This window comes from Chlamydotis macqueenii, chromosome 15 (assembly GCF_036417535.1).
Source record: "Chlamydotis macqueenii isolate bChlMac1 chromosome 15, bChlMac1.mat, whole genome shotgun sequence".
Classification (NCBI taxonomy): Eukaryota; Metazoa; Chordata; class Aves; order Otidiformes; family Otididae; genus Chlamydotis; species Chlamydotis macqueenii.
In genome coordinates, this window is record NC_141570.1 from 13,718,064 (window position 1) to 13,738,219 (window position 20,156).

Consider the following 20,156-nt stretch of genomic DNA (forward strand, 5'->3'; position numbering starts at 1 on the left):
TTCCAACTTGAAATGCCTCCCAAATGGTAACATTCTATTTTTTTTTTTTTTCATTTATTTGCTCTATCAAGCTCATAATGATTTCTATCGGAGGCCAACCTAGAATAGAGAAGCTTACGGCATCACTGGTAATATCGTTATGAACCATCTGCCCCAGACAGTCTGTCTCATCAGGCCCACCTAGCCATCTCTGAGCTACTCCTCTGTCTTTGAGGTGTCTGTGCTCCCAGTTCACGTGCCAGCTGTGCGTCAGCCCCACCAGGCCGTGTCTGAGCTGTTACCCTCACAGCAGCCAGTTCCCTCAGGGACCAAGGATCCAATAAGCCCAGCCACACTGATGAGTAACTAAAGGTCAACAAGACCAGCCAGTGATTTGTCCACTATAAGGCACCTGAACAGTCCCAGCCTTTCCTCTCTGCTATTAGTGGTGGTCCTAGCCTGTAGCTAGCTTGTACAATTTTGGTCAGCACTACCTTCTACTTCTTCTTGTCCCTTCTGTAGTGCTGTCTGTAGCCTTCATCCTAGAGCTTGCCTGGTGGCACGGGCTCCTGAATCTTTGGATCAGCCTGTGATCATGACCGCACTCCACTCTCCGATTTGGTACCATCTGTGGCTTCACAGGTTCCTGTCCTTGGCTTTCATGATAACGGTACCAGCCTGCTCTCTCCTACCCGCCTCTCAGCCACTAGGTCTGGCTGCTACAATACCTCCTGAGCAGTGTCTAAGTCCCATCTTAGGTACAATGGGACAGGCTTAAGACTTTTTCCTGATGCCCTTGACCTACCTGATGTCTTTGCTTTGTTCTAAGTTTATCCTGGGTCTCTGCTTTACCATCACCTTCATTATCTTACTGTCCTAGTTCTAACGTAGCTTATTTTCTGTACATAAGGTACATTAAGATCTCTATGACCTGCCAAGAGCAAGCTTTGAAGATGAATGCTCAGTACCACTTCTACATGGGTTTCCTCTACGCTGCCCTGTTAATTTCTCCCTGAATGATATAACGGGACTGGAAGTATTTTCATTTCTGTGTCCCAATTACACTTGGTTTGGGGGTAGAACTATCAGCAGGGAATGTTTCCTTTGGTTCTAGACTTTGTGATATGGGTATCTGTCCCTCCAAGAATCTGACCAAGGCTCAGCCTGGTAGTTCAAAGGAATGACAGGAAAACAAGGGAAAGTTTGTATTTATTACCAAGGATGGGACAGGCAGAGTTGTTCTTTGCCTAAACTTTGTATTTGGCTTTAAGGCTTTAACTTTGCTGGCTTTGAGACAGACTGACATTAGTGCCACACTCATTATATGTGAACTGTCAAAAAGTTAAGGTTGCAGGTGGTTTAAGATTTTGGTTCCTCTCTAGCTGACAGCACTTAAAAAAAAAGTTTCACATATACATATCTCACACCAACAAGAATACCTGCTAGGGTCAGTAAAGCTGTGATTACTGAGAAGAGGCAGATATATCTGGGGGGAGCAGCAGTATGTTTGTTTTGCATGCTCCACATGGGTCTATCTTCCTCCCTCCAAGAGAAGCTGCTGGAGACCTGAGGGAAGGAGTCAGAGAATGGCTTCTTTCCCTAAAACCTCACAGGGTGTCTGCTCCCAGACGAGATTTTCAGCTTCTCTTCTGAGAGTCATGATACAGTTATCTGAGGAACAAAGCTTGAAAGTGACTTCCTGAGCCCAAATGCAGATGGAACGCGGTGTGGTGTAACTCAGCAGCCCACATCAAATGGGAATTGTTAATGGCCGTAAAAGGGAGGGGAGGCAGAAAATGTGACTCATTCCATCAGCAGCAACCAGCTGCCATCAATACCAATCCCAAATAACTCTGAGCCAACGGCTGTCTGCCAAGCTACTTGAGTTAACATGCCCAGCTATACAGAAGAGTGTATCTCAAAGGTGATACTTCCTTTTTTTTCCTTCTCTCTTCTCCATTTTCTTTCCATCACCCTCTCTGTGACTTTCCACCCCTTGCATCTTTTGGCTTACGCTTTCATTCTTTTCTCCTAACTTCCTTCCTTTGGCAATAGAATTTTCTTTGCCTTCTTTCTACGTCTGTACAACCCCGCTTTCCTTCTGCCATGTTCTCTCCAACGGCTGCTGAGCTTCCACACCCCTTAGGTTTTTTTCCTGTGAAGCTATCTTCAATTGTGGGAGTAGAAATCAGATAGCAATGCTCTAATAGCATTGTCTAAAAATCACTTGCACCTGAGATTTGCTGGGCCAGGCACTGCTACAGAAGACTGTCAGCACGTTGGCCTGATACAGCAGACGCCCCCCTCCACACGGATCTTTCTCAGGCAGTGATAAGGCCTGCAGGCCTTGGCAGGCTTCCCTTGAACACAACAAGCTTGCGGCTAGCTAGGTACGAATTCAGAAGTCGGAAGACTACTCCTACAAAGGGAAAAGAGGGATTTGGGCAGAGTCAGGTGATGATCAGTTAATATTAATATCAAGTGCTTTCTTTTCTGATTGTGTGGTCAGTCCTGCCCTGAATGAAGTCTTAATCATTTCACACCCACAATGATTACATTCAGCTCTTCACCTGTAGAGGCAGATATCTCTCATCAAATAAGCAGCAGCTTAAAGACACTGTTAGGTCTTCACAGGACTGCTTCTCTGATTAACAGGCCCCTGCGTGCAGAGCAGCTACTCCCATGAGCATGAGATGATAACACTCCTGTCACTTCATTTTGGGCAACGGTGTTTCACTAGAAATTAATTCCTGACTCTAAAGCTGGCCAGGTCATAACGCTGAGCAATCGAGGGAGGCAGAATTTCCTGAAATGTGTGGGCTGGAGTAAGGTAACATTGTCAGTGAAGGAGAACCATAAAACCACAAGATTCATTCCCAAACACTGACCTTTGGTAGTGGAGACAAGCATTGCTGGAGGTCGAGACAGCACCATGCCCTGGAGATCAATCTTTTCTTCATCTGCTTCTGCCCTAGTTGATGGAGGACTCTGAGAGCTAAAGAAAAACAATAAATATTACAAGCTGTTACGCCAGGTTCTGACTCAAACCTACTTTCTGCAACAAACCCAGGGCCACCAAAGCAACTCTGATAAAAACGCTTTACTGGAAAAGCCATTTCAATCCCTTGTCTGTGACATGAGGTGCATGAAGGTCCCTCTGACTGAACATCTTTTTCTATTACTCCCCTTGAGCCTCTCTGTGTTAAATTAAAAGTTGCTAATGTAAAGTAGCCAGCTTGGCAAGGAAATCTAGGAATCAAAAAACATGTCAGGCAGTATTACCAGAGCTTTTCTTACCCACAGGTGCATCACAGCTGCTGTTCACTTCTGGTTCTTCAGCCAGAGTTTAACCAGCTTTAAAGGTTCATGTTGGGCAACAGGCACAATCAAGTCTGACAGAGATGTTTGTGGCAGTGAAACCTCTACAACATTCCTGCGCACCCAAAAGGACCAAATCACTGAACGGTGAACACAAGGTGTGGTTTGAAAGGCAGGGACTGAGAGTAATGCAAACTGCAGGCCGTGAAACGGTTTGGCTAGGTCTGTGAAGCACACGTTGCTCAGGCAAACCTGCCGGCCTCTTCTCCTGCCACCACCGAGTTGGTGGAACACACCCTGCTTGTTCACACCCAGGAGATGGCTGTATTGGCCAGTACAATCTGAAAAGTGCAATCTGAGTTGTGGTTTGTATTCTTGTCTCCCAAAGGAGCAAATTACCAGCATTAGGAGAAAGACAAGTAAATTATTTAGAATGTAGCACTGCTCTGGACTGGCTAAGTTATACCAGAGGAACAGAATTCATCATCTTCATAAAGAGGAAAAAAGCATCCCTTAGAAAAATAAACAAATAAAGTTAATTTTTTCAACCCTTAAAAGTAAAAATGATGAGAGTCACTGTTCATAGCCAAGCAGAACTGAACTCTGATGCACCATCCCTCCACGAGCATCAGATTCATTCCACACGGGTGCACTTTGCCACGCTGCAGAAAGCAGCAAGAGGACTGCAGATTACCTCAGTCCCGGCCAGCTGCCACTGACAGAGTGCCACACTGCACCCAGGATCAGAGGGATGTCCAGAACTTGCAGGTGCAGTGCGTTGTCTGAGCTTTTTGCAGGGGAGTTTCACCACAGCATCATCTATTCATTTCAGTAATATTAAGAGGAGATGGCCAGGGCCCAGCGTAGAGGCTGGCAGCCCCTGTTATTACACAGGCCGACGCCACAGACATGACAGCCAGGGACAGGAGATCTGTAGTTTGATATTCTTCTGGTTGGTGGAAATTCCTTGAAGTCCTAAGCCAAATCTTGTGACAAAGCACTGTAAAACAAATGCTTCAAGCCACAGATCCACCCTGGGACAACCACAGGAGTGACTTTCAGCAGCCAAGACAGAGAAGTGCCTCTTCTCTTCCCTCTGCCGGCCAGCCTACTCCGACCCTCCAGAGGAAAGGGACCCCTGAGCGCAGCAGAGCCCTGCGTTTACACACACAGGATTAAATGTGCTCCCTGGGTCCTTAGGCTTGAGTCTCTGCCCAGGAATTTGCAAGACTGTGAGGAAGGGAAGTGACTGTTCTGTGCTGCAGAAAGTACTCATCAAGGAAAAGCTGCAGAGAGGTTTGGGAAGGAGTGCAGGAGAGTCTAGGCTACTGATCCAGCCCCGCCTCTGCCTCTCCACAGACAGTGTGCAAGGTCTGCTCAGGGCCGACTTCCAGAGAGCCGCCAAAGCTTTGCTCCCTGCCTCCCACCCCCTTCCCTCATGCACCTCTGCGCTGCTGCGTCAGGCCAACAGCAGGTATTCTGGCAGCCTAACATCAATGTTATAAACCAAACAACTTTAAAATTAAAAAACATTAGGTAAACCCATTTCTGTCCAAGATAGCCTAAGTGAGGCTGCAGGAGCTGTAGTCCCCCTCCCCATAACACCACACAGCAGAGCGTAGAGAGTCTGCATTGCATGACGGAGTAATAGGTGCTTAAAAGTCCAGAACCCCCTGCAGCCATATCCAGACCCCTCCGAGAGCAAAATTCCAGACAATCCCGAATATCACTTGTTCCCAGCACTTCTGGGCATGCTACTGCTATGCCATCAGTGCCTAAATTGGATTTCTCATGCTGATAGCTAGAGATAAAGAAAAGTTTATAAGCCACCCTTCATTTTCACACAATTCTCTCATAATCCTCCAAAGAACCTTTTCCATCTGAAGCCCCTTATCTCTAATCAGTTGATATGGAAGGGACACGGGGCAAAGCCAGACCAGGCTTTCCAGCAAAGGGCCACTCAGCGGCACACAACCTCGCAGCCCTTCCCCAGCACCAGGCACGGCTGGAGGAGGTCTCAAATCAGGCAGATCAGCTGTTTCTTGTACAGAGGGCCCAAGAGCAGGTGCTGCAAATGTATATGAATTACAGGCCTAGTTACCAGGGAATGGGGATGTGAAGCTACTGCTAGAGCCCCACACCTGACACCTTGGCACGTCTGTTATGTGCTGCAGAGGTGACAGTCCTGTGAGAGAGGGACTTCTGCAGACTCTAGTACCTAGTTTGGAAATATAAAAGTAGCCAAATTGCGTCCACCTTGCACTCTTGTTCACCAAAACCTTTAGCTGAAGGCTGATGTGTAAAGACAAAGCACACTAGCTACGTGCCTGCCTGGTTTCCACGTGACGCACTGCCTGTGAGAACCACCATAGCTCAAAAACACCCAAGGGGCATCACCTTGCTCTGTCACAAGGGGAATCTGGATCCAGGACAGCAGCATCTCGTGCTGCCTCAGCAGCCCTCCCTCCAAACCAGAGGCAGAGCTCCCTGTGCACGCGGCTGTCCAGGTGGGGCAGGTAGACGAGAGGCTCCGCGCGGCTCCTGCAGTAGATGGCATTGATGGAACTGCAGCCCGCCATGCTGGCCAGCTGCGGGTCAGGCGGCCCGATGATATTGTGCAAGGCGCTCCGTGCTTTGGGCCCTCTCACACCTAACGCCAGCACCGGTGGCATCTTGCCAGTCTTTGAAGTATAGGAAGAAGGTAGCTTTTCTGTAAAAGACAAACATACATGTGACTAAAAAACAGAACAACTCGCCCCAAGGTCATTAATTCCACTCAAGTGCCCTTTTCAGATCTGTCACAGCCAGACTTCAACAAAGTAACCTACTGGTTACCTGGCCGGTGGGCAATACGCTGGCAACCAGCTGCATGGTCTTACCCAGTACTAATCTGAGATTTTTCAAGGTAGTCTCTTAGAGAGGAGTTAGTTGTCTCATATTTGCTGTGAAAGGAGCGTGCACAGAGTTAGTTACTACCGAGCAGCTGATGCACTGGAAGTCAGCACTTCAACTTCTTGTGCAGCACGTTGTTCATGCTCACAAGGAAGGCTGGAGGGCTCACGGGGAGACAGGACAAGAACCTGGGCCTGAGGAGAGGGACATTTTCTGTAATTTTCATCAGATAAGGGAAAACTGGGAAGGGGATCACAGGCTGGAAATTCGTGGACTTCTTTTCTAGATTATTTCCTTCTGCATCAAATATAAATTTTGTACTACGTTGTAAGATGACATATCCAGGCAAATATTTGATTAACTGCCCGTATTTCCCTGCCAGGACTTGAACTGTGGCTTCCCTTATTTCCTGCAACAACTATTCCCGATGTCTCTGGCAAACCCTTCTCCATGTCTACTGTCAGCATGGCTGGGATCCAGTCAGTAACCCCAGAAAAAGAGCAAGTTTGGCTCCTCTGCAGTTCTTATTGCAGATCTTTGAAAAAGCAGCAAGGTGTGTCATTTTATTTCCCGAGGCTTAAAAACATATTCAATTACATAATTTGTTGCATAAGAATCAGAAGGCAGAACATAAATCTCCAGAGCAGGTAGATAATGGAGAAACTGGCTGTAAATATTTAAAATAATAATTTTTAAGTTTTCAAGCTAATGGTAAAAATCTAATTTACAAACTCACACAGGAGTTAGCTCAAATGAACTGTCTCTTCAGAGGAAATGTTCCTAAATAACGGTGCATGGAACAGAGCATTGAAGCAGATCTGCTGCCTGTCATCTCCTAATGACTGGTGATTTTATGGTTTTCTTATTCATTTCTGGAGTCCTTCTTCATTTCTCCAGCTATCAGTATGAATGTATTACGTGCACAGCGCTGAGAGAACTGCAACTGCAATCCCATTTCTAAGACAGTCTGCTCCTACTGTTTTCAAATGTAAAAATGGGGCAGGGAGACTGGACAATTTTTCTCCACTAAGCTGATCTTCACTCACCTTCCCCCTGAGGAAAAATAAACTTATTTCTCTCACTCTCAGCCTGCCTACACCTTTCCCCAAGAGAAATGGGTTGCCTGTATTCATGACGGCATCACACACAAACCTTCCAGGAGAATTTCTTGGCTTAAAAGGAAGTCCAAGCCATACTGTACGGCAGAGGCAGTCTCTATACTTTGCAGCTAACGTAACGCCTGTTGCTCTAGAGTTATACTGCATTAGCAACAAACAATATTCTATACACACTTTAAGGCAGGCTTAATTATTTCACAAATGGAAAAAAACCAAATGGTACATGCCAGTATTTGAAAACATAGGTGTCTAATGTTAAAGACTTAGTGATTTGAGTTCAGAGACCCATATCATTTTTGTTTACCTTATCTCCTTGGTCTCCCATCTCAGACCATCTTCTACTGGCAAACGTGGCATTTTGGTGATGGCTCATTAGCCAATGCAATTAGAGGATAGCCAGATGGATTTTGCCCATGCTTCTGAAGTCCCATAGGCAACAGGACAGGGGGAATTGTGGAAGGAGGAGGCTGGATTTTCTGCAGCTAAAAACCTCCAGGAAAATCAGTGGGAACTAATTTAGTGTATTTAATTCACATGTGCCTAAACCTGGAGCCTAGAGCAATCTGGGAAAGATCGCTGCCCAGGAAAAACAACTAAAGCGGTTTGAGACACAAGAATGTATCAAGGGTTAAAAATTCAACTCACAAACATTCAACACTGGGAACAGAAGGAAAGAAACAGACCAAGATCTTTTATCATTTCTTTTGGGAAAGATGTAGGAACTGATAAAGCACCACTCGTGTAAATCTGATCCCCTCTCCCCCATGCCCACAGCACCACGTCACTCTTCTCCTCGGTACATTTACAGATCTCTGCCTTCACCTCAGTACCATCACACCAGGGAATCTCTGAAGGAAAACCAGACCTCACCTGAGCTAGAGAGCAGCACGCTGTGCTGAGGATAGAGCAGGCGCAGTCCACAGATATCCAGGCCAGAACTGACTACCAGCTGCAGCATGTGATGGGTAGCTAGGGGGCTTCGGAAGAGAGTTTTAAACAGCAACACCATGGCAACCTGAACAGCAAGAACACATTGGAGAAATGAGCCAAATGCTTCCAAGCCTTCAGTGACCACACAGCTGTATCTCTTCTGCTCACCTTTAACTCCCAGGTTTTATTACATTGTAAGAGCTACAAAGAGGCTTTCTTCTATTTTATGTTTATGTGCAGCTCAGCACAGCAGGCTCTTCGCTTCAGATTGAATTATAACTACCTATGATAATTATGATTTAATCTATTTCTGCTGATATAATTGTGCCTTTCGTCACATAAACCTACTAGTAAAAAACTGTGAGTTCTCTGGGGCAGAGATTGAAGTGTATCGCTCCTGCTGTTTAACTTCACGTACTACAGAAAGATGGCGAAATAACAAGAGTAACTGGTTGTTTCTTTATACCTGCAAAAGTCCCAAAATCAACGTTAAAAAAAAATATCAAAAAGCCGACACATCAGTGGTACTGTCCCAAATTTGCATTTTGAAATCTTCTTTACCACACTGATGCCATTCAGCCCATCCTGGCATGTAGGAAGACACACACCAACACATACTGGATGTCTATACCCAAAAGGGAAGGAAATTATTATTATTTTCCCATCAGAAGAAACAGTTTCAGAAAGCAAGCGCTTTACGCCAGGAAGCTGTGCGGTACTGTGGGTAATAAATTGTCTAGCTGTGGATCAGACAACCATGATTGTACTGGCCTCAAATTCGTGCATGGTTCTCCTGGATGTAAAGCAACACAGAGCTATCCCCAGCAGCAAGCTTTATGGCTGCAGGGAATGCCAAATGAATTCATCACCATTGGACACTTGAAATGAAATGCTACTCCCTCATAAACACATTATGAGGCTTATACCATTATGATAAATGAAGACATAAATTTACTCAAATCATAAAAAGTGGTCTAATTAGGAATAAAAGCTCTATTTCTTTATGTTTGTCTAGCTCAAGCTCTCCCAATATTAACCCAATATTCACTGCAGCCAGTAAGGAAGGATTTTTCAGTAGCTGCTCTGAGTGTCCCTGGGGCTTGGCTGCCTGGGCTCAGGTCCAGCTTTGCTCACGCAGCTGTCCAGCACTGAGAAACCTCAGCAAGTGCCCGTCTCCACCTTGCTTAGGAGCCAGGCGCTTGGCTGCTGTCTCCAGCCGACCTTTGTTGCCTTGGCCCAGTCTCATATGTCACCGATTCTGGTTGTTTGCCTAACCCGCTGCCTTTCTGGCTCGGTCTCATCACTACGGGTTCTTGGCTGACCCTGGTTACTGCTGCTGGACCTGCTCTGCTCTTCCTGCTTGGGTACGGTGGCACTGCACCCTGCCAGGGAGGCCACCAGCCCTGCCAGCCTCGCTGTCAGTCTCGCTGCTGGCTTGCCTTGCCCTTGCTGTGAGAGGTCTGTATGGACCCGCTAACAGCGCTCCTGAGGCAAGTCGAGGAGCTTTAACGAAGACATGAGGCATCTCCCAACGGCCCCAAGTGCCAGGTATCTTCAGCTCCTAACTGTGGACTTCAGGCACCTTCCAGGAGCAAGCCTGGAACGCTCTCAGTGCTGGTCAGGCTTGCTGTGTGTTCAGGAAGAGCCGAGTGTATCTGCATCTCCCTGAATTGATACTATCAGGAAACTGAACTCTGTCAGATCAAACGTGCTGTGTTCTGTGCTGCACAAGAGCCAAGGAAGGTGAGTTACCGTAGTTAACAAGTTATCACACACGGGTGGAAGTCCAGTAGGTTTCGGTATGCACTCCTGAGCAGAGGTAAACATGAGCTCATTGAAGTTACCTTAACTTTCTCTTCTTCTGGGTAAACTGGAAGGAAATTACTGGATAGTACCAGAAGGTTCTGAAACTTTTTTGAATGATTGGGAGCTTTTTTTTGGTTTTTTTTTTTTAATTGTGTTGTACATTGGGTTGCAGTCAAATGGTTTTAGGTTATCAAAATTTTGTCTACTGTTACCGATTTGCACCTGGCTGGTAGCAATTTCTTCAGCCCGCGCATTTCATAGTTTAATCTGCTGTGGCTCAGAGCAATCAGCACATCAATGCTGATGACACAAAACACTCAGCTGATATATTTAGGTCTGAGTGACAAATACTTCAAGGTCAGTATTGGTACCAAAACTCAAGATTGAAATATTCCAGGTCACTTAATCATCTCTCAACTTCCCACATTATCCCACAAGTCAGAAAAAGAGAGGTTTGGTTGGTTTTTTTTTTACCTCGGTGTCTCTATCACTGCAAGCCTCAATGTCGCTGCTGTTAGGGAAGTACTTTTCATCAGTTTCAACGGTCTGCCAGTAAAATCCATTCGGCACCACAAACATCTTCTCCACTGCCTGAAATGCACAAAGGACATCTCTCACCTGTATGTTAGCTCCATCCCTCCAAATAAAGGGCTAGGAAAAAATAGTATTTTATTGCCAGAGGGCACATAAGGATGCACATTAATGGATTAAATTCATTAGTCCAGTGTTGTTTATTATTTCCTTTCTTACAACTGTACCACTAGCTTAAATTAAGTCATATCGCAGGGATATGAATCTGCAACTGCTTCCTGAGAGACTGAATATTCCCAGGGTCCAACCCAGTGACGCTCCAACGCGCAGAGACCCATGGACATGAACAGGCACTGCAGGATGAGGCTGAGCAGCTCGAGACCTTGATTCTCCAAGATTACACTGAGCATCCAGCAGAAAAGGGCTCCGTTAAAGGAATGTTCTAATTAACTAATCAAACGGAAGGGCAGGGAAAGAACTGCATAAACTTCTACAGGCCTGGAACCAAAATAGGACATTTCTCCTGTGCTAGTGTCACCACAAGTGACACATATCGGTAAGTCCTATTGTGCCACACAGACACGGATAGGCAAAAAGACTCTGGCATTTAGGTCACAGCTTTACAGAAGTGTAGCATTTCCCAATCTCAGCACCTTATTTTGTTTCTCCTACATTTTCTGGGCAGCCAAGCAAGCAACTTGTACAAGTGCAAGTGTAAGGATGTGTCACTCACGAGAATTTGCTGTGACTGCATGCTCGGTGAGCAAGGCCATAGTCCAGGAACAAATGCAGGTTCTGAAAGTCATGTTTGTCAAGTTCTGGTTTGGGAAGAAGTGATGCTCGCAGCTATGTCAATATTGAACATTCCAGAAACACAAATACATTTAAGCAGAGTTCACAGTGGGCAGGATTCATTCTAATATTGGGGAAAGAATTGTTACTTTTGAGACACAGGCTGAGGTGGTGTGTATCTCAGAGCAGCTTTGCTATTTTTAAAGACTCTACTTCGACTTACAGCAGTTGTTAATCTGTCCTGATCTCATGTGGACAGATCTTTTCAAAAAGAAAAAAGGAATTAAATTTCAACATGGTCTCATCAGGACTTTTACTATGGACAGAAAATGGACTAACACTGCATGAAGAGGCATCCATTCTGGAGCATTAGGTTCATACAATGCTGTTTAATTGTGTAATCACCTGAGATATTTTTTTTTGCACTGCTTTGCAAATGACAGGCACTTCATATCACTCAGCAAATGTTTAAAAACAACCACAAGGAAAATGAAGTTAATTTGAATAATATTAAAACCCCTCTGACATCTGCCTTTGTGCTTCAGCAGCCTTTGGTATTTTCCCCTTCCTCTGTTTCCTGTGCATCATGAGATATTTGCCTAAAAGCAGAACAGGGGCTCTCACTTTTCACCTGGTTTCAGTCAACACAACTACACCAAACCAAGAGCTGTGACATCTCTTGATGGATTTGTCCACTTTGTCCTGCAATTCATCATTCACCAGCCTCCACGTGTGATATTACACTTGGTTGCTGTGGAAAATATCAGATGAAAAGCAAGAAATCGTTGATTTAAGGAAACAGAACATCATCTCTGTTTCCAATGCCTGCTGCCAGCTCCTGCGTGCAACACTGGCACAACGCAGTGAGCACAGACAAGCCCTATGAAATGGGAACGCAGCAAGACTCCAGTTTTCTGGGGTTCAAACTGCTCCTTGAATGATCCTCAAGTCTATGAACTTTCAAGAAGAAGGAAAAGACAAGGGACAAATGTGGTCAAACCAAGGCCAGTTCACATTTCCAGAGAATCTTCATTATAGTCATCCAGCCCCAGTTATGCCACAGAGGACGCAGGCTGGGAAATCCAAAGTGACTTTAGCTGTCATCTCAGGCACGCTGCTGCATGGTCAGCCTCCCTCCCTGCCAGAGCAGGGATGTGGCTACACCTACCAGGGAATCAAAGCCTGTGGAAAATTGTGACTGTGATCTGTCAGATTCTGCTCTCCAGCAGCCAACCTGACCGCAATTGCACAAAACAGAAAATGAAGCTTGAAAAGTCTTCGTTCTCCTAGAAAATCCTTTTCCTCTTGGGTAAGAAAATACACATAGATGGTTGCAGTACGACAGCCCCTGTTTTTTCCAGTGTAGCTAAAACATGCCAGTGGAGGAGAACTCCCGATACTGTCTTCCTATGCAATGTACAGGAAAAATTTGGAGGAAATCAACTTTCCCACACACATAGGAGAGAACTGCATCAAATCAGTTGTTATGATATTGAGATGAGCCCTATTTGACATAGAATGCAGAGTGACCCTCCGCAGGCAATTGCGTGATCCCACTCTTGCTGAAATAATTCTGGTGATTTTGGCACTATTTATCTTTGTACTACTTTGGTGCTACTTTTAATGTTCCGCAATGCAAGAGAAGGTAGGCATGAGAATTGTATTGGTTTCACTGCAGGGCTGCGTTCTCTCTTACACCTCCAAGAACATTACAGTAGCTGTAACGCTTCTGTGCAAACACAGCAGATCAGAAAGTTTCTCCCAGGACAGCTGACACATCACCTCTGAATGCTGAGTTGCCTCTTGACAGAGAGAAGAGGAGATTCTCTCCTCATGCACTGCGCAGAACGGAGAAGAGCCAGTCCAGCCTTCAACACCTATCTGAAAATGCTGCTTCTCCAAGGCTCTGCAGACTCAGAGCACTGTAATAATCTCACGTCTCATGATTAAGGCATTTTACCAGAGAGAAAAGGTACTCTACAGGCAGCCACAGCACCCCAGGGATACTCTGACATACGCTGTGACAGGCCTCAAAACCCAGAATCATTTAATCATAACGAGTTCCATTGCTCTGTCTCAGCCACCTCTGCTGTAGAAAGTGGCGTTTCTTACAGCCCTGATATCCTCTTCATCCACACTGCCATGTCCAGAAAGAGCAGGAACGGAGGGCATGTCCATAACCTCCCATTTGTAGTTATTTTTTGCCAATTATTCTTGTTCTTATTTGTTTTGGGAGATAAATTCTGACTTCTGATACCTTAAGCCATTGGAAAAGACCAATCTGTACCACAGGTAGGACTGAAGGCACACCGTTTCTTCAAAAAGTGTAAAAAGAAACCCAGAGCTACCGCTTTCTTTCAGACAGTATTACTGAGATAAGACCAGACAGTTATGGGAAGGAAATTCACAGCAGAACAAAAATGTGTTGTAAAATACTGGGCAGAAACAAGAATAAGCACATTTTAGAGAAGTCTGGAGCTGCATGCAGCAAAACCATGAATCTCTAACTGACATACAGAAATATGACCAAATCCAATATCTCTTCTTCTTCCTTACACAGTGTCTTCTGTTCTCATTTCCAAGAACAAAGAAACAGCTTTTGCTGTCAGATGATCCAAGAGAGACTTCCAAGTTGCAACAAGTCTTCTAGACTGCCTCCCAGCCACAGCAGGAAAACAGAAACTGCAGGAAGAGTTTCTATCCACAATCTCATCTCCTCACATGCAAGGTACTTTCCAATGCAAAAACCTACTCAGCTATTATCACCATGAGAAAACACTCAAATCCCTCGGAGAAAGATGCTGCATCCTCTACTACCTCTAGAGACAGACTGTAAATTCTGTATGTGTGTATGTAGCTTCTCCCCTTCAACTCCACTGACCACAGCAGTGGCAGCAGAGGAAGCCCTGTTCTCACTCCAGCAAACCCCGATGCTACACACGAGTGAGGCTCACGTCTGATGTGATTCACTGATTCACGCCCCTGAACTAGGCAGCATTATCCTCCAACTCTCCTCTCTCCTCGCTGTCATGAATCCCAACGTGCTAGTGCAGTATTCCTTATGGAATCCACATTAACACAAATCTGAATTTGTTTCCTGCACATCTTCCCTCCCCTTTGTGCATGCTCACTTCAGACGGCTACAGAATTGAGTATAGGAAACACAGAAGCACAGTAGGAAGATTCTAGGCAGCAAAAAGGCTGGAGATAGAGGGGGGTAATTAAGACCTTTGCCACTGACGATGTACAGTTCTGGTGACTGTATTGCAGGCAGTTTGAAGAGGCATCTCACTTTCTCGTGCCCCCCTCTTCTGGACAGAGAAAGCATTATCTTTAAACACCCAAGATGAGACAGTAACTTCCACCCTTTCTGCCCAGCATGCACAATAGCAGTGGCTAAGCACATTAGCTTGATAGCTCTTCAAAGCTGCTCTTTTCCGGAATATTCACCAATGGCCACAATTTAAATGTGAGCTATCAAATTTTAGGAAGAATGAAAACCTATAATGGTTTATTCCTCCCCAAGCTACGTCTTCATCTTTGTGCCAAGTCTAGTAGACATCATCCTTTTAAAGGTTAGGGGTTTTCAGTTACAAATACCAGCGACAGCCTGAGCTCCTGGCCCCTCCAACATCAACTGCACACTGCAGTGGGACTCAGCTAGGGCCAGGATGACACCTTCTGCCTCAGGAAGATACAGCCATTCTGTGTCTGCAGCTATGGATTAATTGCTAGAAATGCATACAGATGAGGCCTCAGGACAAATGTCAGACACACCCACAGACAAGTCATATCCACATGGAATCATCAGCCAGTTTATGTGCTCTCGCCAAAGCTGTTGATACAGCTTTATCAGGCTGCACAGCAGACTCAGGGTGCCAGACACACAAAACCTGGACCTTAGCACCAACTCAGATAAAGACAAGACACGAGCAAGGTTTGGAAAGCAAAGGGCAGGATGAACCTGTCCTTTTGAACTTCCTGTTTTACACTTTAGCCTGGATGTCAAACTGTCAGGCTGCTGGTCTTAGGGACTGGCACTGCCAGCTGCAAGTCTCAACATTCAGCTGGCTCTGGTTTGGGGAAGCAGATGCAGAGGTGCTGTTCTGGGTGTCCCTAATGCCCATTTCAGCTGCTCAACAATCAAGTCTTTCAAGTTTTAGCACCAGGCTCAGCAGAAGCCTCAGAGGAGGAAAGCACAGCCCTGAGCCGTACACCAAATCTGAGAGCTTACAGCAACACATGCATGGGGTCTAAAAGCTTGCCAAATCGTGCTGCACTCCAGGTAGCTCACTGAGTGCTCTCCACCTACAAAACATTACGTGGCCTAGCGCAGGTACTGCTTAAAGCTGCTACTTTGCTTCTTCTCACACAGCATGAAAGGAAAAAGAGAGAACATGAGGTAACAACCCAGAATTGAAACAGCATAGTTGCCAGCACTGTGACACACTGAACTACAGCACAGATGTGACTGATAGATTTGCCCAGCGAGGCAGTGGATGCCCCATCCCTGGAAACATTCCAGGCCAGGTTGGCCGGGGCTCTGAGCAACCTGATCCGATTGGAGATGTCCCTGCTCCTTGCAGAGGGGTCAGACTGGGTGGGCTTTAATGCTCCCTTCCCACCCAAACCCTTCTGTGATTCTATGATACCACCAGTTATTACAATTTGAGATGTGTGAAAGGCAACGTCCACATCGCCAAGGGCCTGAAGAGAGTCGAGTACAAAGCTGATGTGGTACTAAGTAGCAGTTCTCTGAGTAAGCCTCTCATTTGCACTGAAGTTAAAAGACGTTATAGCAAAAGACAGTGGAAGATGCTGCCACTCAGTAAGGCTAAGGTCGCAATGCTTGTCAATGAAATAACGTCACAGTGTTCAAACTCTAAAGCTCAGAGTCTTCTTCTTGAGCCCACACTAAAACGCAGATTCACAAATCTGAAAGATCTTCTCGAAATGCCTCTCACTCCCTTTTCAGAGCCTATACAGAGAGCTAGGGTGACGACACAGCTAAATTAGGTGCCTTAAGCACACACAGTAACAAGCGAAGTATCTGGGCACGCTTTCCCACAGCATGAAATGGCGATTTCTGATTTTATCAGCAATGCATAGCTCTTCTGCTACGTGGTCTTTGAAAAAGTCTTTGAAAAAACTTTGAAAGCCTGTGTGTATGTGTACATATGCAGAGCTCCTCTGGTAGCACAGTTGCCATCAACTCTCTAGCAGGGAAGTCCCAGAAGTCTGAAATACCACATTAAAGAACTGCCGTACTTTCTGCGAGCCCACTCCCAATACATCAAACTTCCTGTTTGTTCAGTCTGCCTGATGTTTTTGGCAGGATTGAGTTACAACACCAGGGCAAATGTAGCTCCCCAGACCCAGTGCTGGAATTCTTATTTATGCTCAGGCAAATGGCAAATTAAAAAAAAAAAAACAAATAAATTAAGAAATGGAGCTTTACTTTTATCAAAAGTAAAAGGGAAACTTTGTGTAGACCTGCCCTTAATCAGTACTACTGTTTCAAAAAAAGAAAACATAACCCTTGTTGTGGCTGGCACCTGTGTATGTTGGGAATTCAAGGAGATGCCCTAGAAGGTGACCAAAAAGATGGTGAGCATCAGGGGTTGCACCCTTTGGGCAAATGTCTCAGTGTCCAGAACAACTGGGAGAGCAAGAGAAATCCAGCGCGCCTTACTGGAACAAACAGGCTGCGGAAAAGAACCATTAACATCAGCTACAGACACCGTATGTTGTCTGTACCCCTAAGGTTAATGCTTGTATCCTGAGGCTTAACAGGAGAAAGTACTTATATTTTATGCTAAAATTCAGAAATTCTCTTTTTGCTGGCAAGGGACATGGCAGTTAATAACTTCCACAGGGATTATGTCACTCCTAACCTAACGTGGGGTTTTAATGACTGCATTGTGAGTTTGCTCTTCGCATCAGAAGTGAATTACTGCAGGTTAATAGGCTGTATGCATAGCATTAAAAAGAAGGGCTCAAAGAAAAACAGCAAGAGAAAAGCAATCTGTTTGGGGTCCAGAATAGGCTGAAAAAGCTCTACACCAGCTAACTGAAAACAAGCCATTGGCTCATGCACTAGCAAACACTGTGCTTAAAGGTTATTGCAATTACTGCCAACAATTGCTCATAAAATCATACACAGAGCTAGTCGGTACACACACAGACAGCAATTTTACCTGATGTTCCCTCTCCCTCCACGCCTGCCCGTTTATTTCATCAACCTGTCAGGATTTTTGTTGCAAGACTGTAAGGTACCTGGAGCAAAACCAGGTATTCACTGCATGCTTTTCCAACACAGAGTAGCAGGTTCTTTGGTCTACTTCGTTTTGCATACACCACCTCAAAATAAATATAAATATACGAAAAGCAAGCACGGATCACTGGCCTTGTACAGAATCTTCAAAACCATTAAGTTAAATACGATATTGAATTTTCTATGCAGCACTTTTTGGTTGTATTTTAATGACGCTTGGGAACATTCTCAGTTGGTACCACTTTGTAAAGCTCCAGGGCAGACAACGGGGTTAGCTGCTGCCTGCCGAGAGCCTGGCTCATTGAGTCTTGCTTTGAGAACTCAGCCTTTCTGTTTAACTGCACGATACGCTATCACAAAGCCACGACACACCGTGGCCTCAGTAATTCAGGCCTGGGAACCTGGGTGGCACAGAGCATTTGAACTTAGGAAGAAAACGCGGCCTTTAAATTGACTGCAGTTTTTCTATGGCATCAGTGCAAATATCCACTCCCAGAAAGTGCCGGCTATCTCGCTGTTCAACTTCTAATGATTTATAACTCCCCTAATAAGGGATTTGCATAAAAGCCCTGCCTGTTTTAAATGACGCCTTATTTTATGCCTCAAAAGCGTACAGCAGATTTATCTTTTACAAGTACGTCAGACTGCTTTATAGCACTTGCTTCTGCCTGAAAGCTACAGTGACTGCAAATCAACACCATTAAGCCTCCTCTTTTCCTCCGCAGAAGTGGGATAAACCTTTAGGCAGATCGCTAAGTGCACTGCTAAGCCCCTAAGCTTTCATGGCATTGATTCTCAGAGAGTAACAACAACCCCCAAATCTGGTTGAAATTGCAGAAAAGTTCTCATGCTGCATTATTTACAGAACTAAACTTCGCTGTGAACCAGAAGTGCAGTCTTCACCATTCCCTGGAATTGCGTCTCCAGGTTTTTCTTGATTTAGAAGTAATGGGAAAAGACCATGATTGTCCAAAGGCTGGTGATGTCACAGGAAAGAAACAAGTAGAACACTCCCTCAAAACGTATGGAAATCAGGTCATATCCAGAGCTGCTTTGAAAACTTGGTCTAAATATTTACACTAAGGTAGGACAGGCTGTTAAAAGCAAAAAAGAAATGTTGGATGCCCTCAAGAAATAATCTCCCCCAGTAAGTATAATGAATTCCTGTAACAGTTCATTCACTTCACCTGAGTATTTGTTATGGTGCAATTGCTAACCTGACAGAGTGAAAAAGTTAATTAACATCTTACTTATAGACAGCATGAGGTGAATGTTCTTGCAGATGCCTCTAGGCAGGCAAGTGATTTAAGCACTTGATTTTAAGAGGTGCTATGTTCTTGTAATCTCATACACCTCAGTGGAAATCTACACGGCTTAGCAGCATTTGTGTTCAAACTCTGTTTAAATTCTTAGCTAAAGCAAGTAAGAATACCTGTTAACACTGGAAGAACAACAACTTTTACTGGACCTAATGAGAAAAAAAAAAAAAATTACCAGAAGTCCAAGTGTTTCTGTACAGTACCTGAGGATCAGGATTAACAGCAGTGACATAGCTGAGCAGGACAGAGGGAATTTCAGGAAGAAGTGGACACAGCTGGTTTCGGAAGTGATTGGCCAGTTCTGCCCTCCACCAGATAACATCCGGAAGCCACGTACAGGCTAGAAATGCCGAAATCTTCTGGTAAAAAATGGATGTTCCTTGTAGATCTTCTTTAGTCTGCAAAGAGTTAATGGTAAAAAAGCATTCAGGAACTTTCTGTTCTGTACTATGCTCCTGTAGCAGCTCTTTCTCCGTCTGCAGCCACCCCAGTCGCATGCTTCCACACTTCAGATTCTTCAAACCAACCCACTAATTTCACACCTCTGAAACCATCACAGCCTGCAACCAGAGCTCTAACTCATCCCTTCACCCACAGAAAGCACACTCCTCCCACGATCCTGGTATCACCCCACAAAGCCTCTACTCCCAGGTCCTAAGACAGAATTGAAGGTCCTGGTACTGTGGGGGTTCCTGACCCAGCAGACGGGACTAGAGAGCAGATGCTGTCTGCAACGGTCAGCTACACCCGTCAGCTCTGCGGAAGGGCTCACTCCATGACCTGGGGACCTGCCTCATAGAACTGACTCAACGTGTCCCTTCGTGAAGGCACTGGGGACACGAGCAGCCGTTCCACCAGGGCTCCTGACACACTCAGACTGCTCAGCTATGAAGCTCCATCACAGATGATGACTGGTAAGTTCACAGCAATCTTCAGTCAGTTGCAAGACACTGGTATAAAATAACTGTCTCATGACACCCATTAACCCACAAATATTACTCCAAAGCAGATGACATACCACACTTAAAGAGACTTAAAGAGGGAGAAAATGCCATGAACAAGACTACAAAGCAGTGCAATACAATGAAACATTAATTTGCAAAGGCTTTCTTAGGGACATAAATGAAAAGATTTATTAATTTCAAGATTTTTAAGATTGAGACTAATATTGATGTTGAATACTGCATTGCTAAATTA

At 45.1% G+C, this 20,156-nt stretch overlaps 1 protein-coding gene across 1 annotated transcript in view; it reads right to left on the minus strand.

The window, feature by feature from the left end:
• DNAAF8 (dynein axonemal assembly factor 8) overlaps positions 1-20,156 on the minus strand; it is an 81,981-nt gene that overhangs the window by 31,791 nt on the left and 30,034 nt on the right. The window contains 6 exon segments of the mRNA XM_086759340.1: positions 2,868-2,974; positions 5,695-5,838; positions 5,899-6,007; positions 8,178-8,322; positions 10,518-10,634; positions 19,163-19,357. Of these exon segments, the coding sequence (XP_086615466.1) occupies positions 2,868-2,974; positions 5,695-5,838; positions 5,899-6,007; positions 8,178-8,322; positions 10,518-10,634; positions 19,163-19,357 (817 nt within the window).